We start from the raw sequence: 24,682 nt of genomic DNA on the forward strand, positions 1-24,682 counted from the left end.
TTTTACGAAGGTTGGAAGGAAATTAATCAATTTAATAGCTCCATTAACACTCAATACTTAGTGAATACTCAAAGTCGAGCATGCCCCCTTTCCTGTACAAAAACCTGTACACGAGCAACGGGAAATTTCCATATTTTAACGACCCTTGCCCAGGGGCTCTGATCATCAGGTTGTCCAGTTAGGAATATTTAGTAAGCCTTTTGACTATAGTGAACAAGGGCTATCTTCTATTTTGATAAGAAGTCTTTGGAGGTTAAGAGTTAAGAGGTTGCTAATAAGAACACGGAATGGCAGATTGTTGACCCACAATACTTTCGGCTCCTAAAAAAGAGAATCTAGTACTTTGAACTTCCAGTAAAATAAGTCACCTGCAAATTTTCAGCTATTCCTCTTTCAATACGAAGTGATTTGGGAAAGAACAACAATAATACATAGATACCACATCGCTGTTTACTAAGGCAACGCTATTGCGCTGTATGTGATTATGCGAATTTTGTTTTAAGTAAGACACGTTTCAAGCACAAACATGTGCTTGTACCTGCTAGAACAAATACGTAGACTTATAAAGCCATTAAAATTATTTTGTGACTTTAATTTTTGAGTCCCATCGCAATTTAAGCTATTTCTTTGGTATTAGCAAAAATTGATTTTCCATGTCTAAGAAAATCCAATTAAGACTCCGGAAGCAAAACACAATTGACTGACCTAGAAAAACCTTGCTGTTTACCTTTGATCAAGTAGGGAAAAGATCTAGCTGATTGTTTTTGCAACCTGTTTATAAATTGATTGTGCTAGTATCTTTGCTAACAAAACTGGTTCGTAATGAAAAACAAAACAACCTGGGGTGGCATTTTTTTGCAGTTGAAAAACTTTGGAAGATAAGGGACATAACTTTCAAAACCAAGATCATGATGCAAGAATTCGCTTTGAATTTCACAAATAACTCTTATGTAATATTTCCATATTCTTATACAATAATTTTTTGTAAACAATAATAATAACACTGGTTTTTTTACAATTGTACCTCCATGTCTGGTCTGCTGCAGAAAATGCATAGTAAAACGGTGCTAGACGATAGTCAAACAGTTCGTGGTAACGAACTGTGGTAAGGAGCGACCCGGCTCAGTAGTAACCGAAACTTTAAAAAATGGAATTTTGGTACCAATAGCTACATCAAAAGAATTGCATTTTAATGCTGACTTTAAATATATAAGTTTCATCAAGTTTAGTCTCACCCATCAAAGGTATGAGCCTGAGAAAATTTGCATTAATTTAGAAAATAGAGGCAAACACGGTTCCCTTGAAGTTTCATCAAGTTTAGTCCTACCCATCAGAAGTTACGAGCCTGAGAAAATTTGCCCTATTTTAGAAAATAGGGGGAAACACCCCCTAAAAGTCATAGAGTCTTAACGAAAATCACACCATGATATTCAGCGTATCAGAGAACCCTACCGTTGAAGTTTCAAGCTCCTATCTACAAAAATGTGGAATTTTGTATATTTTGCCTGAAAGCAGATCGCGGATGCGTGTTTATTTGTTGGTTTGTTTGTTTGTTTGTTTTTTTTTCCCAGGGGTGATCGTATCGACCCAGTTGTCCTAGAATGTTGCGAGAGGGCTCATTCTAACGGAAATGAAACGTTCTAGTGCCCTTTTTAAGTGACAAAAAAAATTGGAGGGCACCTAAGGCCCCCTCCCACGCTAATCATTTTTCCGAAGTCAACGGGATCAAAATTCTGAGATAGCTATTTTATTCAACGTAGTCGAAAAATCTTATAACTATGTCTTTGGGGACGACCTACTCCCCCAGAGTCCCCGTGGGAGGGGCTACAAGTTACAAACTTTGACCAGTGCTTACATATAGTAATGGTTATTGGGAAGGGTAGAGGCGTTTTCATGAGGATTTTTTGGTTGGGGGCAGGGGTTGAGAAGAGGGGGATATGCTGGGGAGCTTTCCATCGAGGAATTCGTCATGGAGGAAGAAAATTTCCATGAAGGGAGCCTAGGATTTACTAGCATTACTTAAAAAAACAATGAAAAAATAAATATGAAAACGTTTTTTTCAGCTAGAAGTAAGGAGTAGCATTGAAACTTAAAACGAACAGAAATTATTACCCATATCAGGGGCTCACCTCCTCCTAATACCTTGCTCTTTACGCTAAAGTATTTTTAGTAATTTCAACTATTTATTCTACGGCTTTTGTGATTCAGGGGTCATTCTTAATGAATTGGGACAAAGTTTAAGCTTTAGTGTAAAGAGCGAGGTAATGACGAGGGGGCGAACCCCCTCATATATGTAATAAAAACATGAGAATACAAAAGTTCTTTACGTAAGCTAATTTATAAGTTACGTATATCTTTTACTAATAAAAAGATTCGTAAAAAATCAAAAGTTCTAGTTGCCTTTTTAATTAACCGAAAATCGGAGGGCAACTAGGCTTCCTCCCCCGCTCTTTTTTTTCTCAAAATCATTCGATCAAAATTATGAGAAAGCCATGTAGCCAAAAAAAATAAATATGCAAATTTCGTTTTAATTATTCCTCTGCGGAGAGCCAAAATCAAAACATGCATTGATTCAAAAACGTTCAGAAATTAAATAAAAAAAAAGTTTTTTTAACTGAAAGTAAGGAGCGACATTAAAACTTAAAACGAACAGAAATTACTTCGTATATTAAAGGGGCTGCTTCCTCATCAACACCCCGCAATTTACGCTAAAGTATTTTACTGTTTTAAAAAGAAGAGTTGAGAGAAAGAGTCAAACTTTAGCGTAAAGAGCGGGGCGTTGATGAGGGAGCAGTCCCTTTTATATACGAAGTAATTTCTGTTCGTTTTAAGTTTTAATGTCGCTCCTTACTTTCAGTTAAAAAAACTTTTTTTTTTATTTAATTGTGTAATAGATTTGTGGTGGACGTGTGATAAACTGTAATAGACGTGATCTAGAAGGTGATAGCCAAACTGTGATTATACCATGTTTGGTCTACTGTAGAAAATACATAGTTAAACTGTGCTAGACGTCTACTTTTCTGTAACGTTCTTTCTGGATCACGAAAGGAAGTGCTCTGACAGTGGTTTCATACTAAATTGATTTTCCATGAGATCTCACGATCTAGTAATAGAACCTATGCACCAATTAAAATCAGTGAAAGTAACGGTTTTTTATAAATCTATCACCACTACAATAACATTTTGGATAATGAAACTGCATAGGAATTATTGCATAAGACTCAATACACAAAAATTTCTATATAGTTCTTCTATATAGTATCTTTCTATATAGTCATGTAATATGATTCTTCTGCAAAACTCCATAGCTCCATAAATCATGCTTCTGACAGGCAATGTCTGTAAAATGAATGCTATTTTCATTAAAAAAAAGCTTTTATTCATTCATTCAAGTGACTTTAGGGGAAACCATTGATCTGATTTGTTCGGCTATTTTTTTAACCATTTATTTGCGTAACATTGCGCAATATCTGATACCAATATTTTTGTTTATTCTTCCTTATTTGTGTTTATGCAAGACAAGCGAAAACCTTCTGCGTTTTGGTAATAAAAATAAAATAAAAATTCTAAATATTTTCAGAGAATTTGCTAAAGAGTTATTTTTGTTACTTTTTGTTGAATTACTTTTGTTACTTATTTGTTACTAATTTTGCTACTTATTTGTTGAATTAGCGTATACTAAACAACTGTTTATTCCAGCTTACAATGGGCTAGCACAAAAAGGGGCTCCATTCAATTTTCTAGGGCTATGAGAACAGAAAGGTTAGGAAAGTTAGGTCAGGTTTGACTAATGAAGTCATTTTGACTAATTTTGAATAACAATTTATGCACTAAGTATTAAGTTACGCTAATATTTAAACTTAAACAAGTTTTTTCACATTAATCCGACGCAAAAATTGATGTATTTATCGTATCCCGTCAAAATCATTAATGATTTTATTAGTCAAACCCATTTGCTAAAAACTGTTCTTGATGGGAATCTAGCTCGTGCCAAAACAAAGGACGTCCTCAGAAGACGTGAGAGGAGGTCAGAAGAATTTAAAAAACTGAGAACTTTTATGGCGAAAGTAAAGAGTACAGCTCTGAGTTTAGCAGGAAGAACGAGGAGCATACAAAGCCTTGTTGGCCCGTAAGTTGTTAGCGGTTGTAGTTGTTGTAGTTTGAAACTATACCGGATTATAAAAAAGACTGTTTTCACATTACAAAATAAAAATGTTTTTATTTTCAAGCAGAGCTCAAATATTCCGTCACTTCATTCCGGCTTTAAAAATCAAGAAACTGTTCCGTAAGTGGACCTGAGCTTGCCGTATAATAATGAGAGATGGTTAGAATATTCACTTGTCCCTATAAAAAGCCCCGGCAATAAAAATGCCGATCCGATGCCTCGTGCACCAGCAATGGCTCTGGAGGATCTTAATCCTTTATCCGGTTATAGCATTCTGTCATAAATAGATGGGTCATACGCAGTTATATATGTAAATATATATTTTAAAAGGCTAAGCTTGCTCAGGGCCAGGTTTGCTAAGCGAGAGAAAACAGGCAATTTATCTATACATTATCGAGAAAGTTTACTTATTGGTCTTTTAATTTCTTCAATATCTCTGCATAAAATGGCTTCCCCACTACGTACATACTTTTATGCTAAGCGTAACGTCATGTTAAGTTTAATATAAACTTGTACACTTTAACAGATCTTCTTTACTCTAACGTAAAAATCCAATAAAACAGTCGCATTGATCATCTATATCATCACAGTCATCTTAAGCGAACTATTCAAAATTAAAAAGTGGAATGGAGATTGGGAAAAAGTTCATTAATTGGGATAATTAATTAGATAGCGTAAGAAAAATTTGCATAACGTAACATTCTGTGTAGAGGTGAAGTCTGCTTTGTGCTGCCTACCTTATAGACATAACCGTAACATTACATAACTTAACATAAAGTCCTCAGATATGGTATTGTGAAAGGTTTTACGGCATAGTTTACAGACACCTTAAGATTTCTCTGTACCTGTAGACATAAATTAAAAAAAAATCATGTAAGATTGGGACAGTATTCCCAATGTATTGGCAATGCGGGACATATTCTCTGTCAAGCATGTCTTTGATGGGCTCATTATACAATTAATTAAAAAAAAGTTCTGAGGGAAGTAAAGATCGAAATTGAAACTTAAAACGAGCCAAATTATTGCTTCACAGTCTGTCTGTAATATATCGATGAAATCAATGCAAATAAAACAACAGATGACCTTTCTCCTTTTTTTTGTGAGCTATTAAACATCTGTGTACAATTTTCTGGTAGCCCTCTAGTCTCACCACTTCAGAAATGGCAGCCAAAATGCCAAGTTCTGTATGGTCGTTGCGGATGGTATAATTGGCAGTAAAAAGCGTAAAGATGGTACGAAGCACGTAGGTATAAGCAATTGCTTTTCAATGAGCAATTAAAAATCTCCCTCTGATGTTCTGGTAACCGCCAAGCCCTGGTAGAAAAAAGGAGAGATATCAGCGTAATTTTTCTATAAAAAGTTTTTGACCATGCTGATTCCAACATTGCACTTTTCCATTTCGATTAGACGCCATTTCTTATGCGTTTCAGGTTTTTTTCGAAATCATCATAAATATGTTTTCGCAATAAACTAAAACTAACCGAAATAGTAGTTACCATTCCTGAATCAGTATGAGATGGCAATTTTTCTCATTAGGCAGCTTTTTTAAATCTGGCCATCAACGTTTAGTTAGCCTACTGTGGACTCGGGCTCACTCTTTACTAGGTTCCGACAATTCCTGCGGGTTGAGCTAAATTGTAGCTGTTGTTGCAAGTTGAATTAGATTGCAGCTGCTGCTGCAACCATGATAGATTTTTTTTTAAATATATGGCGAAGATTTCAAATTTGCATGATGGTGGGACTTCATAGCTAATATAATATTTTATTTTTTTTATAATAAAATCATTCTTCAGACTTGAACATTTCTCTTTGTTTTGCAAGCCTTCCCAGAGGCTTTGCTTTAAAAAAAAACAGTAGGAAAATCATCAAAATCTGGAAAAATTAGGAACTGGCTTGAGTGTTGACGAAAGCTATCAACGCCATGTAGCAGTTGGCAACATTTGACATTTTTTTCAGTATAATAGTAACAATAATTAATTTAATTAGTGTAATTGATAAACTTAGGGTAGTTACAAGTATCTAATTGAAGCTCCTGACAGAAAAATTATTAGTGAGCTTGAAAAAAATGCTAGTGTCGCCAAACGCTAGAAGGTATTTTTAGTTTTTTTTTTTTTTTTTCACCAAAACTAGCGCCGATTCCTGCTCTTATAAATTACCCATAACTTTTGGTGTCGTCATTTTTGTTGTTATTATTTTAGCTCTTTGGACTTTAATTGGTTACATGATTGGCCAATAGCGAATCAAGGTTTTCATTCCTTTATTCTATAGGAATAAACCCATGTTTAAATTCACCTTGTCGTCAGCAAGAGGACTGCTCCCTTAACCCAGCTGGAATCCCAGTCTGCTCATGTCCTTCTCCATGTGATCCTGTTTTCAAGCCAGTTTGTGGAAGTGATGGCCGAACATATGAAAATGAATGTGAGGTTAGAAGAAATTCTTGTCTGTCTAAGAAGAATATCGATGTAGCGTATTACGATGGATGTAGTAAGTATTTCATCTTTTTAAGTCTTCTCCAAAAAGAACATCTCTTAGCTGATACTAAACCTTCCAAAAGGAAAAAAACGATGCTGGAAGACGCTTTTAATAAAAAGTTCCCTTCAAAACTTAAGAAACCCACTAATTATTGTCAAAGTTTATTCTCATCGTGGTAGATCAATTTCAGTAAGATCTCAGACATAGTCCGTGAGATTCTATATATATATATATATATATATATATATATATATATATATATATATATATATATATATATATATATATATATATATATATATATATATATATATATATATATATATATACTAGCTGTTGGGGTGGCGCTTCGCGCCACCCCAACACATAGTTGGTGGGGCGCTTCGCGCCCCCCCAAGCCCCCCCGCACGCGTAAGTCGTTACGCGCCATATTAGTTATGCGCCATTGTAGTTGTGTCCCTGTGTCCCACCTGTGAATATAGATAGATTTATATATGTGTTTCAAACTACGTAAAAATTGCGAATAAACAACATTCTTGGCTTTCCCATTGTCTGTGCATATACAAAGCCGTATGTACTAATAATGACGTCATATGCAAACGCTCTTTTTACAAACAAACAAACATGCATCCACACAACTCGTTTTTATTTAGATAGATAGATAGATAGATACAATACAAATTAACTGCGTAAAACTTGCGAATATACAACATTCTTCGCTGTCCAATTGTCGCTGCATATAAATACATTGTCAGGTTTACCGACCCTCGAACATGCAACGTACAATTGTCCATGGGAAAAACAATCAGTATTAAGATCTATACCACATTTTTCTAATGATTGACTTTGAGCTTTGTTAATGGTGATTGCAAATACTAATCGAATTGGGAGTTGCAATCTATTAAATTGAAAAAGCAGATCCGTTGGAATCATGGGAATGCGAGGAATAAGAACAGCCTCACCCTCATAAGGCCCTGTCAAGATTGTGGCCTCTATTAGGTTTTCCACATTTTTCTAATGATTGACCTTGAGCTTTGTTAATGGTGATTGCAAATACTAATCGAATTGGGAATTGCAATCTTTTAAATTGAAAACGCAGATCCGTTGGAATCATGGGAATGCGAGGAATAAGAACAGCCTCACCCTCATAAGGCCCTGTCAAGATTGTGGCCTCTATTAGGTTTTCCATTGTTTTTTTTACGGCAAGTCGCGTGCCATTGCAAAGCTTTAGTGGGTTGATATTTCTTAAAAGTATTATTGGTACGCCTATTTTTAGTTGTAGCACGTGTGGTGGAAACCCTGAAGGATCTATGGAATTTAAAAATTCAGATGGATAATTAACCGCTTCAATTGGTTCCAAAACTGTGTCGACTGGCTTGTAAAGGACTGCCTGGTCTCGAATCTTGGTCAAAACAATATTGTTGATTTCGTGGACGTCTATATTTTTGGGTGCGAGAATCGCTCTTTCACTTAGCCATTTATTATTTTTATAATTTTTTAGAATATTCGGAAATACTTTTTCAATCAATTCATTTTTGGACGTCACTAAATTACAGAAATCAGCAGGTAGCTGTATACGTCCTGAAATTGAGTCTACTGTTTGACCAGAGTCATCGTTTTGCAATCGGACATACATATTTGTAGTTAATTTTAATATTTTTACGTGTGCCCATAAATTAGAATTTTTTAGGCAAGCATTCATTTCGTCTGCAGGAGTTAAACTACGTAAAAATTGCGAATATACAACATTCTTGGCTTTCCCATTGTCTCTGCATATACAAAGCCGTATGTACTAATAATGACATCATATGCAAACGCTCCTTTTACAAACAAATGACCATGCATACACACAACTCGTTTTATATAGATAGATAGATAGATAGATACAATACAAATTAACTGCGTAAAACTTGCGAATATACAACATTCTTCGCTGTCCAATTGTCGCTGCATATAAATAGATTGTCAGGTTTACCGACCCTCGAACATGCAACGTACAATTGTCCATGGGAAAGCAATCAGTATTAAGATCTATACCACATTTTTCTAATGATTGACCTTGAGCTTTGTTAATGGTGATTGCAAATGCTAATCGAATTGGGAATTGCAATCTTTTAAATTGAAAAGGCAGATCCGTTGGAATCATGGGAATGCGAGGAATAAGAACAGCCTCACCCTCAAAAGGCCCTGTCAAGATTGTGGCCTCTATTAGGTTTTCCATTGTTTTTTTTACGACAAGTCGAGTGCCATTGCAAAGCTTTGGTGGGTTTATATTTCTTAAAAGTATTATTGGTACGCCTATTTTTAGTTGTAGCACGTGTGGTGGAAACCCTGAAAGATCTATGGAATTTAAAATTTCAGATGGATAATTAACCGCTTCATTTGGTTCCAAAACTGTGTCGACTGACTTGTAAAGGACTGCCTGGTCTCGAATCTTGGTCAAAACAATATTGTTGATTTCGTGGACGTCTATATTTTTGGGTGCGAGAATCCCTCTTTCACTTAGCCATTTATTATTTTTATAATTTTTTAGAATATTCGGAAATACTTTTTCAATCAATTCATTTTTGGACGTCACTAAATTACAGAAATCAGCAGGTAGTTGTATACGTCCTGAAATTGAGTCTACTGGGAGCTTTCCGTTTCCAATTGTCAGCAATTGATCTGAAAATGTTTGACCAGAGTCATCGTTTTGCAATCGGACACGCATATTTGTAGTTAATTTTAATATTTTTACGTGTGCCCATAAATTAGAATTTTTCAGGCAAGCATTCATTCGTCTTCAATGGCTCTGGTGGTGCAGCCAATAGAGAAAGTTTAACTTTTCCTGAGGCGCAACACATTCCCATTGTTTCACCATTGAATTTCAAGGCCTTGCAATAGGGACAAATTTTAGACATTGTCCCTATTTGAACACATCTACTCAAGCTATAATCATCGACTGGGTTGTACCTGAATGCCAGGCGATAACTTTCAGGTTGCTCTGATTCCTCGGCACGCTTTCTTTTCTTACTTTCTCTATCAGCAGCAAGCCTGATTTCTTGCTGTTCTTGTGATTCCTCGGCACGCTTTCTTTTCTTACTTTCTCTATCAGCAGCAAGCCTGAATTCTTGCTGTTCTTGTAATTCCTCGGCACGCCTTCTTTTTTCACTTTCTCTTTTAGCAGCAAGTCTGCTTCCGCGTTGCTCTGGTAGTTCCTCGGCACGCTTTCTGTTCTTTTTTTCTTTATCAGCCTCAAGCCTGTTTCCTTGCTGTTCTTTCGATTCCTCGGCACGCTTTCTGTTCTTTCTTTCTCTATCAGCCTCAAGCCTGTTTCCTTGCTGTTCTTTTGATTCCTCGGCACGCTTTCTGTTCTTTCTTTCTCTATCAGCCTCAAGCCTGTTTCCTTGCTGTTCTTTTGATTCCTCGGCACGCTTTCTTTTCTGATTTTCTCTATCAGCAGCAAGTTTTTTGGCATAGACTCTTTGAGCATCTTCATCGGCTTTTGCCATGGTAAGTTCATCAGTCATTGTAAACTTAAACATTAATAGATTTCTACGTGAACATATGTCTTAAATATCTTGAATGATCTCACCGTCAAAGCAAAAATGACGACAACTAATTTCATGACGTCAGTCAACACAGAAACATGACGTCACCTGATCCACAGACAGACACACAGACAGACAACTTATTTTTATATATATATAGATATATATATATATATATATATATATATCTATATATATAAAAATAAGTTGTCTGTCTGTGGATGTGTGGATGGATGTGTCAGGTGACGTCACCTGAAAAAACTGGATCAGGTGACGTCAAAACTGAAAAAACTAAAAAAAGGCAAAAACTACAAAAAAAACTAAAAACTAATAAAAAAAATAAAAAAGCTAAAAAACTAAAAAAACTATAAAGGTAAAAACCAATAAAAAACTAAAAAAAAAACTGAAAAAACTAAAAAAAGGCAAAAACTACAAAAAAAAACTAAAAACTAATAAAAAAAGTAAAAAAGCTAAAAAACTAAAAAAACTAAAAAAACTAAAAAAAGGTAAAAAACTAAAAAAAATAAAAAATAAAAAAAAACTAAAAAAAGGAAAAAACTGAAAAATAAGCTAAAATAAAGGTAAAAACCAATAAAAAACTAAAAAGAAAAAAAGGAAAAAACTAATAAATGACGACACTCAAAGAGAAAGCGACCAGGACAAAAGGAATGTTCGATTAGCAATCAACAAAGCACCGGGACACAGGGAGTATAAATGACGACCAGGACATAAGTAAAAAAAAAAAACTATCTATATATATAAAAATAAGTTGTCAAACTAAAAAAAGGCAAAAACTACAAAAAAAACTAAAAACTAATAAAAAAGCTAAAAAACTAAAAAAACTAAAAAAAAGGCAAAAACTACAAAAAAAACAAAAAACTAATAAAAAAAATAAAAAAGCTAAAAAACTAAAAAAACTAAAAAAACTAAAAAAAGGTAAAAAACTAAAAAAACTAAAAACTAAAAAAAACTAAAAAAAAGGAAAAAACTGAAAAATAAGCTAAAATAAAGGTAAAAACCAATAAAAAACTAAAAAAAAAACTGAAAAAACTAAAAAAAGGCAAAAACTACAAAAAAACTAAAAACTAATAAAAAAAGTAAAAAAGCTAAAAAACTAAAAAAACTAAAAAAACTAAAAAAACTAAAAAAAGGTAAAAAACTAAAAAAAATAAAAAATAAAAAAAAACTAAAAAAAAAGGAAAAAACTGAAAAATAAGCTAACATAAAGGTAAAAACCAATAAAAACTAAAAAGAAAAAAAGGAAAAAACTAAAAAAAATTTTCATCTAAAAAACTAAAAAAAACTAAAAAAGGTAAAAACTAAAAGAACTAAAAAAGAAAAAAATAAATGACGACACTCAAAGAGAAAGCGACCAGGACAAAAGGAATGTTCGATTAGCAATCAACAAAGCACCGGGACATAGGGAGTATAAATGACGACCAGGACATAAGTAAAAAAAAATTAACAAAACTAAAAAGAAGGTAAAAACTACAAAAAAACTAAAAAGAAAAAAAAACTAAAAACTAATAAAAAAACTAAAAAATCTAAAAATCTAAATAAACTAAAAAAGAAAAAAAAGGAAAAAAATAAAGGAGAAAAACAAAACTAAAAAACGAATGTATATACAGACCGGTACACCGGGATACAAATGACGACCGGGACACAGGGAATATAAATGACGACCGGGACACAGGGACACAACTACAACGGGGACACCGGGGGAAACAGGGGGATATAAATGACGACCGGGACAAAAAAACTAAAAAGAAAAAAAAACTAAAAACTAATAAAAAAACTAAAAAATCTAAAAATCTAAATAAGCTAAAAAAGAAAAAAAAAGGAAAAAAATAAAGGAGAAAAACAAAACTAAAAAACGAATGTATATACAGACCGGGACACCGGGATACAAATGACGACCGGGACACAGGGAATATAAATGACGACCGGGACACAGGGACACAACTACAACGGGGACACCGGAGGAAACAGGGGGATGTAAATGACGACCGGGACACCGGGACAGGGAATGGTCGATTAGCAATCACCATCAACAAAGCTCAAGGGCAATCATTAGAATCATGAGGTATAGATCTGAATACAGATTGTTTTCCCATGGACCATTATATGTTGCATGTTCAAGAGTCGGTAAACCTGACAATCTATTTATATGCAAAGACAATGGGACAGCAAAGAATGTTGTATATTCGCAAGTTTTACGTAGTTAAAACCATATATATATATATCTATCTATATTCACAGGTGGGACATAGGGACACAACTACAATGGCGCGTAACTATTATGGCGCGTAACGACTTACGCGCGCGGGGGGCTTGGGGGGGGCGCGAAGCGCCACCCCAACAGCTAGTATATATATATATATATATATATATATATATATATATATATATATATATATATATATATATATATATATATATATATATATATATATATATATATATATATATATATATATATATATATATATATATATATATATATATATATATATATATATATATATATATATATATATATATATATATATATATATATATATATATATATATATATCTATATATATAAAAATAAGTTGTCTGTGTGTGGATCTGTGGATCAGGTGACGTCATGTTTGTCCGCATATGACGTCTGAATTATTTCACACTAATACAAAAGAAGAAAAAAACTAAAAAAGGTAAAAACTACAAAAAAAACTAAAAAGAAAAAAAACTAAAAAAGCTAAAAAACTAAAAAAAACTAAAAAAAGGTAAAAATCTAATAACTAAAAAAAAACTGAAAAAAATAAAAAAAGGCAAAAACTACAAAAAAAATAAAAACTAATAAAAAAACTAAAAAAGCTAAAAAACTAAAAAAACTAAAAAAACTAAAAAAAGGTAAAAAACTAAAAAAAACTAAAAACTAAAAAAGAAAAAAACTAAAAAAAAGGAAAAAACTGAAAAATAAAAGAGAAAAAGAAAACTGAAAAAATATGAATAAATATATATAAAAATAAGTTGTTTGTGGGTTATGTCTGTCTGTCTGTCTGTCGAGTGACGTCGTGTTTGTCCGCATATGACGTCTGAATTATTTCACACTAATACAAAAGAAGAAAAAAAACTAAAAAAGGTAAAAACTACAAAAAAAACTAAAAAGAAAAAAAACTAAAAAAGCTAAAAAACTAAAAAAAACTAAAAAAAGGTAAAAAACTAAAAACTAAAAAAAACTGAAAAAACTAAAAAAAGGCAAAAACTAAAAAAAAACTAAAAACTAATAAAAAAACTAAAAAAGCTAAAAAACTAAAAAAACTAAAAAAACTAAAAAAAGGTAAAAAACAAAAAAAAACTAAAAACTAAAAAAGAAAAAACTGAAAAAAAGGAAAAAACTGAAAAATAAGAGAAAAAGAAAACTAAAAAAATATTAATAAATATAAAAAATATAAATATAAATATAATATAAATTAGCAATCAACAAAGCACCGAGACACAAATGACGACCGGGACACAGGGAGTATAAATGACGACCAGGACATAAGTAAAAAAAAAAAACTAAAAAAACTAAAAAAATGGTAAAAACTACAAAAAAACTAAAAACTAATAAAAAAACTAAAAAATCTAAAAATCTAAATAAACTAAAAAGAAAAAAAAGAAAAAAGGAAAAAAATAAAGGAGAAAAACAAAACTAAAAAACGAATGTATATACAGACCGGGACACCGGGATACAAATGACGACCGGGACACAGGGAATATAAATGACGCCCGGGACACTCAAAGAGAAATCACAGACTGGAACACCGGGACACAAATGACGACCGGGACACAGGGAATATAAATGACGACCGGGACACAGGGACATAACTACAAAGGGGACGCCGGGGTGCACAGGGGGATATATAAATGACGATGGCGACTCAGGGAATGGTCGATTAGCAATCACCATCAACAAAGCTCAAGGGCAATCATTAGAATCATGAGGTATAGATCTGAATACGGATTGTTTTCCCATGGACCATTATATGTTGCATGTTCAAGAGTCGGTAAACCTGACAATCTATTTATATGCACAGACAATGGGACAGCAAAGAATGTTGTATATTCGCAAGCTTTACGTAGTTAAAAACATATATATATATATATATATATATATATATATATATATATATATATATATATATATATATATATATATATATATATATATATATATATATATATATTTATATATATATATATATATATATATATATATATATCTATATTCACAGGTGGGACATAGGGACACAACTACAATGGCGCTTGGTCTGATTCAGGCGGATATATAGCAAACGTTCTGATTCAATTTTAGCATACATATCAACGACAAATTGGTGAAACAATTCACGGCATTCTTAAATATAATTTTCTTCATCCTGCCGAATCATTAGTCTATAGGAATAATAATGCATTGCACTGCATTTCTTATTCATTTCTTTGTTAGTGGCTGGATTCATCAATTAAAGTGATAGCCGTCGGCTCCATCCCAAAAAATGATAGGATATTGTAGGGCATCGTAGCATCGATGAGTTTCAGCAATTCTTAACAACTGAGCGTTTCGCTTATGAAGAATAATATCTCGAGGTAAAAACTGATCACCGACCATAACGATTGCCACTTCGTCAATAGTTGGAGCATTGTATCTACGCACATGTTGGCCAGGAGGCGTTTTGTCAGCGGAAATAACAATTTTATGCGTATCAGTAGGCATCAAATCGATGGCTGTTTTGAACAGACGCACTAAATTATTATTTTCGTGGAAAAGATGTTGCAATTGGGAAACGATTGTCCTTTCAACGTTGGGAGAAATTTCGCAACGTGCATTCAATTTAGAATTTCTATCACTGATGAAGTACAATTGTAAAAATTTATGATTCTCGCCTGAGAATGGTAAAAGGGACCCTGCTCTATGATAAATTTGCCCTTTTACTTTGAAAGTAGACATAAATTGGTCTGGATTTTCGATTTGGGCTCCAAACGACGTCATTTGGAAACATGAGTTGTATTTTCTGATTTGTGACAAAAAACGCTTAGATTCTGACGTAGTTCCAGTAAGGAAAGTCTTCAATGGCTCTTGTGGTGCAGCCAATAGAGGAAGTTTAACTTTTCCTGAGGCGCAACACATTCCCATTGTTTCACCATTGAATTTCAAGGCCTTGCAATAGGGACAAATTTTAGACATTGTCCCGATTTGAATACATCTACTCATGCTATAATCATCGACTGGGCTGTACCTGAATGCCAGGCGATAACTTTCAGGTTGCTGTGATTCCTCGGCACGCTTTCTTTTCTTACTTTCTCTATCAGCAGCAAGCCTGATTTCTTGCTGTTCTTGTGATTCCTCGGCACGCCTTCTTTTTTCACTTTCTCTTTTAGCAGCAAGTCTAGTTTCTCGTTGCTCTGGTAGTTCCTCGGCACGCTTTCTGTTCTGACTTTCTCTATCAGCAGCAAGCCTGTTTCCTTGCTGTTCTTTTGAATCCTCGGCACGCTTTCTTTTCTGACTTTCTCTATCAGCAGCAAGTTTTTTGGCATAGACTCTTTGAGCATCTTCATCGGCTTTTGCCATTGTAAGTTCATCAGTCATTTTAAACTTAAACATTAATAGATTTCTACGTGAACATATATGTCTTAAATATCTTTAATGACGTCACCGTCATAGCAAAAATGACGACAACTAACTTCATGACGTCAGTCGACACAGAGACATGACGTCACCTGACAGACACACAGACAGACAACTTATTTTTATATATATAGATATATACATACATATATATATATATATATATATATATATATATATATATATATATATATATATATATATATATATATATATATATATATATATATATATATATATATATATATATATATATATATATATATATATATATATAAAGAATCTCACGGACTATGTCTGAGATCTTACTGAAATTGATCTGAAATTGATATATATATATATATATATATATATATATATATATATATATATATATATATATATATATATATATATACATATATATAAGTATAAATACTAATTTAAATAATCATTTGTTAATATTTGTTTGTTTTTTGAATTATTATAAGTAACTTGAATTATTGTTCGGAAAATATTTGAATTTGGATTATGATCGGTTTATATTTCTACTGATCTTAAGTTAAGTTTAAGCTGACCACTTGAGGAGTGGTGTACCTCGAAGTAATTATAGCCTAGTAAATGACACAGCATTCGCACGGGATTCTGATTAATTAATAATTCTTCTGGGCCTTGCCTGTTTTGAAGGGTGTTTTGGGGCTGAAAAATCTCTTCTTAGCTAATTTATCTACTATAGGTTTCCTCCTCGTAGTAGCATAATATTTGTAGGTATGAATATATAATGAGTCGGAGATAATAGGCGAGGCACTGTTTGTGTAGGATTTCAACTCTTGTTGAAGGAAGAGCATGAAAACCAAGTCATCAATTGCTGAAAAACATGTTTTGACCAAGATGGGCTGATTCTGATTAATTAATAATTCTTCTGGGCCTTGCCTGTTTTGAAGGGTGTTTTGGGGCTGAAAAATCTCTTCTTAGCTAATTTATCTACTATAGGTTTCCTCCTCGTAGTAGCATAATATTTGTAGGTATGAATATATAATGAGTCGGAGATAATAGGCGAGGCACTGTTTGTGTAGGATTTCAACTCTTGTTGAAGGAAGAGCATGAAAACCAAGTCATCAATTGCTGAAAACCATGTTTTGACCAAGATGGGCCAAGGATTAAACAAAGCTTCAATTCATACTGAAGGTCCCAGGGACTTCTTGCTGTCTGGTTCCAAGCCTGCTTAAGCACTTCGGTGCAGACTTGAGAAGATATGTTGATCCCCCTCCTGCGCTGGTATCCGGAATCGTTCCTTTTTTCAATGATTTAAAGAACATGAAAATTGGAACATGGTATCTTACGATGTTAAACAATGACTATCGTATCGCAATTTTGACAGACGAATTCAGACGATTCGAGCTGGACTTATTTTTGAGTTTCAGAAACTCATATTTCAGGGGTAGGAAGCATGAAATTATGTGATACAAAATATGCTTAATAGGGCAGGAAGGATGGGGTAAATAGACAGGGACTAGGGCTCGGGATGAATAAGAAAGCTGCTAAGCTTTCTTAAGGCTGTGACGGCAATAATAATAGAATACTAGTAATTTGTTTTATGACTAAAAAGTTCGGGGTATCAGTTAGAGTAGTATATGCCACGTTGAACGAGACGGACTGACGTCCCGTTCTGAGACGTCAGAACGAGAGATATGACGGAGGTACTGACGGAGATACTAGTGACTCAGATGAGTTTTACGTACAGTTAAAGGAGCAAATAGACTGGTCCACGGAAGAAATATAGTGTTTTCACTTGAAGATTTTAACACCCAGGTTGATAGAAATAGAGTTATATGGTATGCTAGTCTAGGTAAATTTGGTGTAGGAAAAGAAAACAGTAATGGCAACACACTTTTGCGATTTTATAGGTATAAGAATCTAGGTATAACCTATACGGTGTTTGATCAAAAAATGGCCCATAAGTTGACATGGTATTCACGTAATGGTAAAACTACAAACCTTATTGATTATGTTATAGTAAACTGAGGACTGACAGAATCCGTACAAGATACTTGGGTATATAGGAGTGTGATTATCGATGTTTATAGATCATTATAGATCATACATGCTGAAATTATAGATCACAATTGCTGATGGTGTCTTAGGGAAGAAAGTTAAGACTTCGGCTAGGAATATTAGTAAAATAGCTTTATGTTTAAAAGAGAGGAGAAGGGGTTTGTACAAAAATTATCTGAGTGATAGATCAGATGAAAATAGAAGTAATGTAAAGACAGTGGAGATAGCATTAGAATACGAGCTAAGGAGGTGTGAAGTGGAGGCCATGGGAAAAATTGCCGAGGACCTGGATGATGCCGTTAGCTAGCATAACAATAAAATGTTATACTGACATGTTAATAAATTGAGAGGGAGTAGTCAGTCTGGACTTCTTCCAGTTAAAGATAGAAGGCCACAATTAGTGATAAGGAAAGAGTTAAAGAGGGATGGATGGAATGTTTTTAGAAGGAATATTTGTTCCAATTAGTTTCAAAGATCCTTGATGAATCGGATTGAGCTTCTGCAGGTGAGATTCAAAAGTCGATTGCCAGATCATTGGACAGTATTGTTTAAGGGGTGTGATAAGAGTGTTGTATAGCAGGAGCAGTGTTTCCTGTGGCAAAGTATTCTTTAGTTACTTTTTTATTCCAAGATTCTGGGATATCTGTAGCTCCACTGTTTGAATCTGATGTAGGAATGACAGGTTCTCATCAAGCAGGACTCCCAGATATTTTGCAAAACACTTTTCTGGCCGACTGATCAATCCTCTGGATGTTTTGATATCTCATATCTCTGACTAGACACTTCCAGCACAGCAGCAAAATAAAACGCAAGATTTATCAACGCTAATCACAAGTCGGTTAGAATCCATCCAGAGATATGTCCCCTCTAAAACAACCCTAAGCTTGGAAATGAGCACTGCTTTAGTGAGCTCTGTCCACCCCGGAGTTTTCTTTTATCCGATCTTTGGATTATTTTGAACAAAATGGCTGTCTCAAATTTTAATCTGATGCATTTGGGGAAAGAAGGCGTTAAAAGGGGGTTAATTGCCCTTCGATAACTATTGAATCTTAAAGAGGGAACTAGAATGAATAAGCCCGTTCCAAAGTTTATATGACAACCCCTCCAATAAAAACTTTTTATGCCCCTAGGGCAAAGCTTCTAACAATTTTCCCAGATGGCGGTCTCAAAGTTTCAATTAGAATTGATTTGGGGAAAGAGGGCGTGTGGGGTATATTATCTCTTTGACCATATTTGACTCTTAAAAAGGGAACTAGAACTTTCAATAAGCAATCAAATAAGCCTTCTCCAAAGTTTATAAGACCATCCCTTCCACAAAAACATTATATACCCCGGGATATAACAAACAATCCTTACCCCCAGGCTTTGGGAGGTTGAGTCCACTCCTTAGTTTTCATTATGTGATCTTTGGACTATTTTCAACAAAATTACTCCCTAAAATTTCAATCAGATGTATCTTGGGGGAAGAGGGCGTCAGAGGGGAAGGGGCTAGTTACCCTTAGATCACTTTTGACTCTTACAAAGGGAACTAAAACTTCCGATCGAATAGCCTCCCTCCGAATTTTATATGACCGCCCCTTCCATAAAAACCTTTTATGCCCCCAACATAGCTTGCAACATTTGTCCCTAAGCTTCGAAGGATTTTGTAGACCTATTCTTTTTATTATTTAATCTTTGGACTGAAAATAAAATGGCTATCTTAAAATTTTGATAGAAAATATTTGGGGAAAAGTGTGCTCAGAGGGCGGTGAGTTGTTGTCCGATCACGTTGGATTCTTAAAAAGGGCACTAGAAATTCCAATTCCCCCCTCCAAAGTCTGTAGACAACCCCTTCCATAGTAAGTACATCTGAGTAAAATAATAACAATTAATAAATAAAATAGAGAAGCCTTATTGCGTTATTTAGTACCGGTAGACTGGCAGTTACGCCGCCGGGCCCTGGCATGGCTACGCGGCAGGCTTGTATATATTTATTCTCATCGTCGCTTCTTTTTCATGTCTTGGCGTCACCATAGGTTCGATACAAACACCCTGGGAAAAATATTAATTCTTCTTTAAAGTTTTGACCAGTTTATACCGTTTGTGGCCAGGAATGTCAATAAGCCAGTTTTAAGAAAAAAAACCAACAACTATGTAGCCGATTTCAAGGTTAGGCCCCGGCACAGTTACGCGGCTGGCTTGTATATACTGATTCTCATTGTCACTTGTCTTCTAATCTTCTAGTCATGGCATGGTTACGTGTAATGTAAATTAAGTAAGGTCAACGTTTGTAGTGACTTATGTAACGTCAAAATAAGCTGTCAATCACAATGCATTTCGATGGAGTAAAATGTATTCATCCAGTTCAAGCATAATCAGTGTTTTTTTTTATTGCTTGCTCTTCCAAATCAGAACAGCTCTCGCAGTACATGTATTATACATATAGTACACGCTAATAATGTCAGAACTATTAGGCCGATAGTTAACACGCATTTGATGTCCCTCACATCCCCTACTCCTAAATACGAAATATTAAGCCTCTCTTCTTCCCCCCAATATACATTAATTTTCAGCGCAATCTCCAACTCTCATTCCTGAGACATTGCAGATATACCGTTTGGGAAACCGGGATATATAGTTTCTTTCAATTTACTTCTGCCCCTACTTTCAAGCCAAAATTTGAGGTCTACTTGGCCCCCCAAGACCTGCTGAAATATTTCAATTCAAATTACCAGTCTGTTCCGAAGAGGGTACAGACACGTTATTCGGATAACCTAGGTATGCATGGTTTCTTCTTGTTAAGCCGCTACTTCACTGGGAATAAAGTTTAGTCATACGTGGGTCCTAGTACGACAAGCACCCTTTTTTAGGGGAGGGAGAAGCGTTAGAAACATGTGCAGAAACCGAAGGTTATGGCGAGTATTCACTAGGTTTTCTTAGAAAATAAATTTTGTTACAACAAAGCCATCTCCTTTCATTCCGACGAAGGTTAAGCAGATTTTTTAAATTACAATACAACTTCTACTAACAAATCATCGAAGTGCCAAGTCACCCTCGGAAAGTTTCCATTTCCCTTAAATCTTTTCTTACGATATCCTCCCATCCAAATCGAAGACAATCTCCCATTTGTTTAGTGCTAAGTGGTTTGTCAAAAAGGATAATCTTTGGAAATATGTCTCCCTTCATCCGCAAATCCTGTCTTTGCCACCTCAACTTTTCTCTAATTATACCTTATTTATTATTTTTTAAACATAAGAAAATACGTCAATAATACCTTGTCAAAAAGTAAAGTAAACGCATAAGAAGAAAGAAAACTAAATGTTGGATGCCAAAGCTCATGAAGTGTGGCTACGGGTGTGGTGCGATCCAAGGACCATAGTTGTGGAGTGGCACAATCTCCATCTATCGAATGGAGATTCAAACCCTTTAAAGTTGTAACGCAAGTCTTTAGTGTTCCTATACTTACAAATGTTGGGCATATTTATGGATAAAAATACCAAGAATATCTCTTACACCCTCACCAAAAAAGCTCGATCAGGCAAGGGTATCGGAAATAAAAGTAAGTCGAAATAGTTGACCACCTTTTGTTGAATGGTTTCCATCTAAAAGAGACTTGGATCAAAATTTTGTTTACGCCAGATTCCAGTCTAAAATAATAAACATTTTAAGTATAAAATAGTTTTTAGCTATAAACTCAAAACTGTAATATTTGTTTGTCTTAAAAGTAATTTTTAGCAAATTTAGCTGGCGAACGTTGTTTTTGCTCATATCTTCCATTATTTAGTTAATATCTTTCCGTATAGTAAATATTATCTCCTGTTCTTCTAGTTAGTAAATATTAACGAAACAACGTTAAAAGCTGTTTAGTTAATATCTTCTAGTAGTAATCATCTGCTGATTTGTATACGTAACTCAATTGAAAATCAGTTGATCAAATATGTTAGTGACGACTAAATCAAAATTACTGATGAAGCTTGGGCAAAAGGAGATGGATTTGTAACAAAATGGAAAGAGGAAAAAGAAAAATAAAAAAAAAATTGTTCGACATAAAAATTAAAATTTGGGATTAGAGGTTAACCTTCCCGTAATTATTTTCTGGAAATCTAAATGATATTCACAATTCTTCGTCCTAGGCAAATTCAATGCGACATTATCTCAAAGAAGTTTACTTTATGGAGCTCAGATAGTTCTGTTGTGATTTTCTCCTTGTGTGGTAAAGTAGATTGTATTGTTGTGCTACAATGGTTCTTAACCTTGCCCTTGAAGGAGGTATGGGTACGGTCCGAAGGAGATTAAAACTTGGGTAGCATTTCCTCAGGGACGGTCTGACTAATTATCTGAAATATACATACTGGGAATTGATGAGAAGCTTAAATGAAGCTATATTGTTATATTACGGTTACTTTTACTTAACTCAACACAAACGGTACAAGGAAAGGGCTATATATTCACCACTGGGACTATACGCCCCACAGCATATTTGGAAACAGTATTCCATCTATAAAAATTAAACATTAAGACACTTACGATATTCGAAGGTATTTCTAAATAAACGGGCCAAAAGTCAGTCCGGTAATTCAAATGGAAAAAGTTGCTGGATCCCATAAAAGGAATTTTTATACCATAGGTTAACCACGTCATTTCAGATTGCATACGATCATAAGCAAGGAAACGGTTATTTCTCAGTTTTCTTTCCAAGCCTATATAGACAAGGATGTGCGCTTTCATAATAATAAGAGTGATATTTCAAAACTTTGCATTTTGCGTTGTAATATTTTTGCAAAAATCAAATTTTGACTCAATTAGTCAGCTTTGCTATATTTGTTTGGGGTATTTAGTGGGTTAAAAAAAAATTAATTTAAATAAAAAAATTTTTAGGTTTATAGTTCCGATAGTATCTTTTAAATTAGGCTAATGAAAGTACTTATTTTCATCTTTTCGTGGACAACTACTTGAGATTTGACAAACTTCATACTTTTTTTTATATAAATCTTTCAATCCTAATAAGAAAATTTTGAGTTCCCGTTTCTTACTTGTACCCAAATCCTCTTTTTCATTTCTGATCACGGAAAACAAAACCTAAATAGCTGTGAAAGTAGCGCCATTACTTCATCATAGGGTGAGGTGTTCTTTGGCAATATGATAATGAACAATAAAAGGAATAAGGGACCCCTGTACCATCAATTACTTAATAAAAAAATGCCATATTCAGAAGTTCAATGGAATTTTAGTCAGGCTTTAGCAGATCACTACCATTTAAATTAAACAGAAAAGGATCTATCAAAGATACTAATGTTTGGATTGTTCAAACCAAGGTAAACCAAGCCCGATGATTTTCAAAAATTAAAAAGTATAAATATACTAGCTGTTGGGGTGGCGCTTCGCACCGCCCCAACACCTAGTTGGTGGGGGCGCTTTTTCTCTATAACAAAATAGTCTTTTTTTCTCTATAATCTTTTTCTCTATAACGAAAAGAGAAAAAGATTTCTCTTTTCGTATATATATATATATATATATATATATATATATATATATATATATATATATATATATATATATATATATATATATATATATATATATATATATATATATATATATATATATATATATAACGAAAAGAGAAATCTTTTTCTCTTTTCGTTATAGAGAAAATATATATATATATATATATATATATATATATATATATATATATATATATATATATATATATATATATATATATATATATATATATATATATCTTTTTAACTACGTAAAACTTGCGAATATACAACATTCTTCGAAGCACCATCCCAACACCTAGTTGGTGGGGGCGCTTAGCCCCCCCCCGCGTGCGTAAGTCGTTACGTGCCATATTAGTTACGCGCCATTGTAGTTGTGTCCCTGTGTCCCACCTGTGAATATAAATAAAAGAGAAAAGATTTCTCTTTTCGTTATAGATATATATATATATATATATATGTATATATATATATATATATATATATATATATATATATATATATATATATATATATATATATATATATATATATATATATATATATATATATATATATGTTTTTAACTATGTAAAACTTGCGAATATACAACATTCTTCGATGTCCCATTGTCTGTGCATATAAATAGGTTGTCAGGTTTACCGACTCTTGAACATGCAACATAAAATTGTCGATGGGAAAAACAATCCGTATTCAGATCTATACCTGATTGTTCTAATGATTGCCCTTGAGCTTTGTTGATGGAGATTGCTAATCGAACATTCCCTGTGTCCCGGTCGTCATTTTTATTCCCAGTATCCCGGTCGTCATTTGTGTCCCAGTGTCCCAGTCTGTAATTTCTCTTTGAGCGTCCCGTTCGTCATTTATATTCCCTGTGTCCCGGTCGTCATTTGTCTCCCGGTGTCACGGTTTATAATTTATCTTTGAGTGTCCCGGTCGTCATTTATGTCTCCCGGTCGTTACTTGTGTCCCAGTGTCCCAGTCTTTAATTTCTCTTTGAGGGTCCCGGTCGTCATTTATATTCCCTGTGTCCCGGCTTTTAGTTTTCTTTTTCTCCTTTATTTTTCAGTTTTTTCCTTTTTTTAGTTTTCTTTTTCTTTTTCAGTTTTTAGTTTTTTTATTTTTTATTAGTTTTTTTTCTTTTCAGTTTTTTTTGTAGTTTTTAATTTTTTTTAGTTTTTTTTTCTTTTTTAGTTTTTTACCTTTTTTTTTGTTTTTGTTTTTTAGCTTTTTTAGTTTTTTTAGTATTTCCTTTTTAGTTTTTTTGTAGGTTTTACCTTTTTTAGTTTTTTTTTCTTCTAAAGTCAAGGTTCAAACCTGGAGCCTCTCGGACCTAGAACCT

At 33.7% G+C, this 24,682-nt stretch overlaps 1 protein-coding gene across 1 annotated transcript in view; it reads left to right on the forward strand.

The window, feature by feature from the left end:
• LOC136038883 (agrin-like) overlaps positions 1-24,682 on the forward strand; it is a 209,988-nt gene that overhangs the window by 71,029 nt on the left and 114,277 nt on the right. The window contains exon 3 of the mRNA XM_065722350.1: positions 6,434-6,649. Coding sequence (XP_065578422.1) covers positions 6,434-6,649 — 216 coding nt within the window. The remainder of the gene's footprint in view (positions 1-6,433; positions 6,650-24,682) is intronic.

The sequence above is a fragment of the Artemia franciscana genome, chromosome 18, assembly GCF_032884065.1.
Source record: "Artemia franciscana chromosome 18, ASM3288406v1, whole genome shotgun sequence".
In the NCBI taxonomy this organism is placed as follows: Eukaryota; Metazoa; Arthropoda; class Branchiopoda; order Anostraca; family Artemiidae; genus Artemia; species Artemia franciscana.